This window comes from Austrofundulus limnaeus, unplaced genomic scaffold (assembly GCF_001266775.1).
Source record: "Austrofundulus limnaeus strain Quisiro unplaced genomic scaffold, Austrofundulus_limnaeus-1.0 Scaffold852, whole genome shotgun sequence".
NCBI lineage: Eukaryota > Metazoa > Chordata > Actinopteri > Cyprinodontiformes > Rivulidae > Austrofundulus > Austrofundulus limnaeus.
The window spans coordinates 13,480-19,270 of NW_013953254.1; the positions used below are offsets into that span (position 1 = coordinate 13,480).

General features: G+C 40.5%; 1 protein-coding gene across 2 annotated transcripts in view; it reads right to left on the reverse strand.

Moving 5' to 3' along the window:
* ryk (receptor like tyrosine kinase) overlaps positions 1 to 5,791 on the reverse strand; it is a 49,792-nt gene that overhangs the window by 11,699 nt on the left and 32,302 nt on the right. For both annotated transcript variants that reach the window (XM_014029091.1, XM_014029090.1), the window contains one exon: positions 2,836 to 2,968. In XM_014029091.1, coding sequence (XP_013884545.1) covers positions 2,836 to 2,968 — 133 coding nt within the window. The remainder of the gene's footprint in view (positions 1 to 2,835; positions 2,969 to 5,791) is intronic.

The following is a 5,791-nucleotide window of genomic DNA, read 5'->3' on the forward strand; positions in this document are numbered from 1 at the left end:
CACACACACACACACACACACACACACACACAAACACACACACACACACACACACACACACACACAAACACACAAACACACAAACACACACACACACACACACACACACACCAAATGTGTGTAAATATCAGGCCACTTGCTGGTGTCATTCTCCCATTCTGTAACTGTACACAGATCTGGAAGCCTATTGCCATTTGTTAAAAGTTGGTTATTTTTAAAGTAAGCATTGCGGTCTATCGTGGACAACTCGTTGGCGTAGTTCGACAAGCCTCTAGCTGCTATACTTCCACTACCACATTGTGTGCACAGACGTCATTGTTTACAAACACTAAATTGGTCTATACAAGAAATTTCTGCTGATTGTGACAAGGTCATGGAAACAGGCTCATGCAGCTATACTGTATTTGCAGCGGTAGAGCTGTGATAGTTTGGCAAGTGTTGCAGAAGTGTACTAGGAGTGATGTGGTGGTGTCATGGAAACATGTTGATGAATACAGCATGTGAAGGACAGCATTTTGTGGATGCAAAAAAACTGTTTGTGGAGTATTAAAAGTGCAGCAGCATCAGGATTAGATTTACAATGAAGAGTGTTTCCTCTATTTGCTGCTGGTTACAGCATTATGATAGCATGAAACTTTTTATGTAACAAAGATCTGATCTTATATAATCCACACAGCCTACACCTCAAAGATTTCTGCAGGTTACGTTCTTTGTGGTGGGAACCGCTGAGACAATAGCTTGGCCAGCAGGTGAATTACAGAAAAGACCCCTGACTGTTAACAATGTGAGGCTGTTCTTATAATGAACATAAACATCCTGTACAGTTGAGAACATTGCATCATCATTTAAAGAAAGTCACTGAAAGGCAGCACCGCATATTAATGTATGCTTATGTAATCATGTCTTATAGCTAACACTTTGGCTTAAACATTATATCAAAACCTTTTTTTTTTCTTTTTCTTTTTTTTAACTGATAGTGGACACTGCAATACACCTAAAATAAATGATCCCATCTGAGGAAAACAAACTGTTCACGGACCGCACACAGTACACCCGAGTATGTGGGAGCCTTTAGTTGTTACAAGAGTGTGGTTAGTAGATGAAATTAGCATATTGAATATTGTCACTATGGCCTTGTTTATTTGACCTGATAATGTTTATCACCCAAACATAGTTGGAGGTACAGGTCTCTGCTGCTGTTAATTTGTGGGTCAAAAGCTGAAAAGTTTGGGAACCGCTGATCTCGAGACTAAACCAGAAGTCATTGCACTAAACAGTCGTGTGTTACAGCTTTTATTTTGATGTGTCGCTTTGTGTCAAACAAGCTCAAGCTTTCATTTTGTTGTGAAACTTTTGGGACAATAATGACAACGTTTTTCAGAGAAGTGTTGACACTGAACTCTCTAGCTGTGGAGGAAAACGAAGAGGATCTTGACGAAAATGGGGAAGAAGAGCAAATTCTCAGAAAACTGGAGGAAAAGAGGAAAATACGGTAAAGAATGATAAAACAGAAACTAAGAGTCACAGAGGCAACATGTTAGGTGGTAAAACAATTCATGTTTGCTCATGATAGAAGGAAACATGAACTCAGGTCCCAGCACAATAAAAGATATGAATAACTCTCAAATACAGACAAACCAAAGCACTTAAAAAAGAGATAAGATTGGTACAGGTTAGTGTTATTCAAGTCATCTGTTGATAATTCCTGTATTTTATCATATCACAATATAAATCACAGGGTTAGAAAACAAAATGTCTGTTTTTCCAAAATCATTCACTCCAGCTAAAGTTGTCAACTCTAACCTTTTAGATCTCCAGGCTGCTGTGTTGCAGTCTGAGACTGTGATTCTGGTACCACGGACCCATTTGAAGACCACAGGAGACAGATCTTTTGAGGGTGTTAGACATCCAGCTGACAACTCAGAGGAGTTTTTAAACAAGATACAGACTTTGTGATTTTATAGTTTTATCCAGTCTTTCTGCTTTATCTCTTATGTCTTTATGTACATTTGTTTTTTTACTCTCTGTGAAACACTTTGTGGTTTTTATGGCATGAAAAGTGTTGAATAAACAACCTTTACCCAGTACTTTTTATGGCATGAAAAGTGCTGAATAAACAACCTTTACCTACTTACCGTAGCAGAGCTGAGATAATTGCATCTAATATCAAGCTGTTGAAATCACTGTGAATAACAGCTATCAAAAGGAGGATTCAAAAGATCCTGTGTTTCTCCTATTACAGCTGCACTGTCATTTTCCTGAAACTGATACAGATTTATAGTTTTTATGTTAATGACAGCAGCACAACTTAATGGCTTTTTTTCTCTCCTACGACTGCCAGAGGTGCAAATGAAAACCACACAGAGGAAAGGGGCTGGGACTTTACAAAGGGGCTTTTGTTGAATGCAAAGGGAAGGCAAGCTTCGTCTTGTGGTTGTGAAATATTTGCTAAATCGGTATTTTGGAGTCGAATGATTGGTTGGATGCGTGCTGCACCTTTGACAAACAGATGGTACTCCTGGGGTTAACCTGCACAAAAGTCTGATTGTTTATTACACAGACAGCAAAAAGCTTCGCCCCGAGCACCGACTCTACGGTTATATAAACAGTCTGATGATAATATTCTGTAGTTATTGTAAGCGCTACTTTGTGGAAATTACCACTAACACACCACTCTTTCACACCTGTCACTTACAATCTGAATCTCTTCTAATTACAAGTTTTATTTTAAAAGCTTCACAATGTATGGCATCAAACATAGCTCCAACTTGGATTGATCTTTGTTTTCTAGGCAGCTGAGAGCTCCAGCAGATAAATTCTGAGTCTGAGCTTCACCTGAGGGTTGTTGGCTTCGGCGAGCTTGCACTGGCGCAGGAAGAGTTTAAGGTTCCCCCAAGCCATGAAGGGTAACAACACCATGGGTTTCTCTCCATCCTCTATACAAACATGACTTATGGGCAGCAGGTTTCTAAAGGAGGAGAGGAAACAGGATCAGTAAATACAACCGTGTTGAACTTTGCTGCAACTGAGAAGGATTCTAGGATGACAGCAAAACAAAGAATGCACTGAAACCACAGAAGATGAAGCGTCGACTGATACAATCAACGTTCTGACCTTGAAAAACAGTAAAAAAAGGAGTGAACAATCTTTTTACATGAGTACAATGAAGGTGCAGAGCTAAGGTACATTTGAGACCAGTTTTTTAGAGAACAAAAGACAAACAGACATAAAACAATGACGCAACATCTGTCAGAAAATTTACTTTAGTATCTTTGTAGTGTTCATCCCCCTGAGTTCAAACTGAGACAGAAGACGACCACAGTAAGTAAACAACAACGTTACTGCTCTGTTTTCTGATTGGTTTATGTTTTGTTAGGATAAGCTACTTTATTTAAAGTATCTCTGGTTTCTTCCTGTAGGGTGTAAATTATGAATGCAGGGTGATTTTAACAGCCTCGGTCACAGAGAAGTGATGAGTCCAGTGTTGAACAGAAGAAAAACATGCTCATTGATTAAACATTGCTACTACTACTACTACTACTACTACTACTACTACCACTAATTATAATAATAATTTTAACTTGCAATGCGCTTTTCATCAGCAAAAATCTCAGAGCTAAAAAACCTGATAAGAGAGCCTGGTAAAAACCAGACCCTTGTTCTTCGCTTTGCTTCATACAGAGGGTCTGGACTCTCCGCTATAGCCTATGTGCCACGGTCATTAATGACGTATTTCCGGTAAAATTCTTGCCACGCTCCTCCCTTCCACTACCTGCTTACTGCCTATGTTTTTAGCATTAGCTGCTAGTACTAGTCCGTGAAAAAGTCACAAAAGTTAAAGCATTTGTGATCTACTGGTATAAAACGTGAGTTCTGTTGTGTGCCGTTGTGTCCACTAAGCAGCAGGTACAATGGAGTAGTTAGTTTTTCTCCATTTTCCTTTAGATGAGGAGGTGACAGCAGTGGATCATAGCATTACAGGGAAAACTTATCTTTAAAAGCTCACGCTTGCGTTTGTAATCGGTATTTCTAACATGAAGATATTAAAGAGCCAGCATCAGAAATGAGAAGACGGAGGTTACAAAAGGGAAATGTACATTTATCCCCTTTTACTGCCAAGACAAGAGGAAAGACCTCCTCCAGAGGACAGCTAGCAGGAAGCTAACACAGCAGCCGGTATAAAGGTAGGTGTGTGTGCGTGCGTTTGTGTTATATGAAATGTTTTTATGCGACTTTGTCATGAGTTTTATGCAAAAGTAAAAACTTGTTAAGAGTGTATATTACAGCGTAGACTAAAGCAGTGACGAGCCCCCCCGAGAGCAGCAGAACCTCTTCCTGATAATCATTACGTTTTCAGTTCACTAACGTCGGGGAAAATGATCCAAACCATACAAGTAGCCCATCAGTTTAAAGCCCAGACTCTGCTCTTTCCAACAATATAAGTGTCACAGCTCTACGTGAAAAATTCACGGAACAAGCAGCCACGGAATAGCGAAAAAGGCTAAATTCTGGAACCATAAACACGAACGTCTTTCTTTTGTTTTTATGGCTTTAATCCACTTTGGAGTGATTTTTTTTCCACTTGGCTGGACCTGTACGTCTCCTGTGTTAATGTTGGTACATGTAATATGCTAATTCTGTACTGTGGAGATCATTAAGAGTCACTGTCAAGTGAAAAAATCTTTCGCTAACACTGTGTTGACCGTGAACCGGAAGTGTTGGGAGTGGCATCAAGTGCTGGGCCGGATGTCCGTGGCATATAGGCTATTGAGAAATGATTTCTTGCTGGAGGTGTGGACTCTGTTGAAGTTTAAAGTGATTGGATCTGATTTATCCAATCACTAATGTTTGGGCATGATATATGCAGTGCATCAGTTCAACCATGAAGGAAGCTAAGCTAAGAAGCTAACTGGAAATTGCATGCGCTGTAAACAACCATCCCCTGCTGGGAAGAGAAGTACCGAGCCAAACGAGATGGCTGTAAACAACCAGAGCTGTGAAAAGGCTCGATTTAAAAACATCTTAAATCAGTGATGCCAGAACCAGAACAGACCAGTTTAAAAAGAAAAGTCTTTAAGCCTGTTTTAAAGTCAACCAGTGATTGTGGAGCTCTCAGAGTCAGGGAGGTGAGGGGCAGCCACACAGAATGCCTGATCTCCCATGGATGAATATGGAACGAGAAGGTTCTTCAGATAATCTGGTCAAGTTCTGTTAAAGCACTGATGAGTGATGAGAGAAATCTTATAATGAATTCTGTAGGAAGAGAAGGTCATGGAGAATGGGTGTAATTTGTTCTGATTTACCAGCTCTCAATAAAACCCTGGCTGACTGTTTTGAATATGTTTCTGAACATTTTTATCAAGGATTCCAATAAACAGGGTTATTCCAGTAGTCAAGTCTGGAGGGAAAAAAAGGAATGGATGAGATTCTCCGCAACAGTAAAAGTGAGAGAGGAGCGAAGTGTAGAGACGTTATGGAGATGGAAGAAACAGGTTTTAAACAGATGATTCATGTGCTTTTCAAAAGTGGAGTCCAGACTCACTCCAACTTTAGTCACAGAGGTATGGAGGGCAATATCTTGTCCAGAGAAGGAAATAGTGGTTATGTTTGTTGGCTAAACCTGGTGAGGGGTGCCGATCAGTAATGGTGCGTTCACACCGAACGCGATTTCAGCTTCAAAATCGCAGCCAACGCTGAAGTCTGAAGCTTGTGCACTTTGAGGTCAGACGCAGGACAGTTGTTGAAGCGCCGCACGGCGACAGCCGCCCCGCCCCTCCCTCCTCTGTCGGGC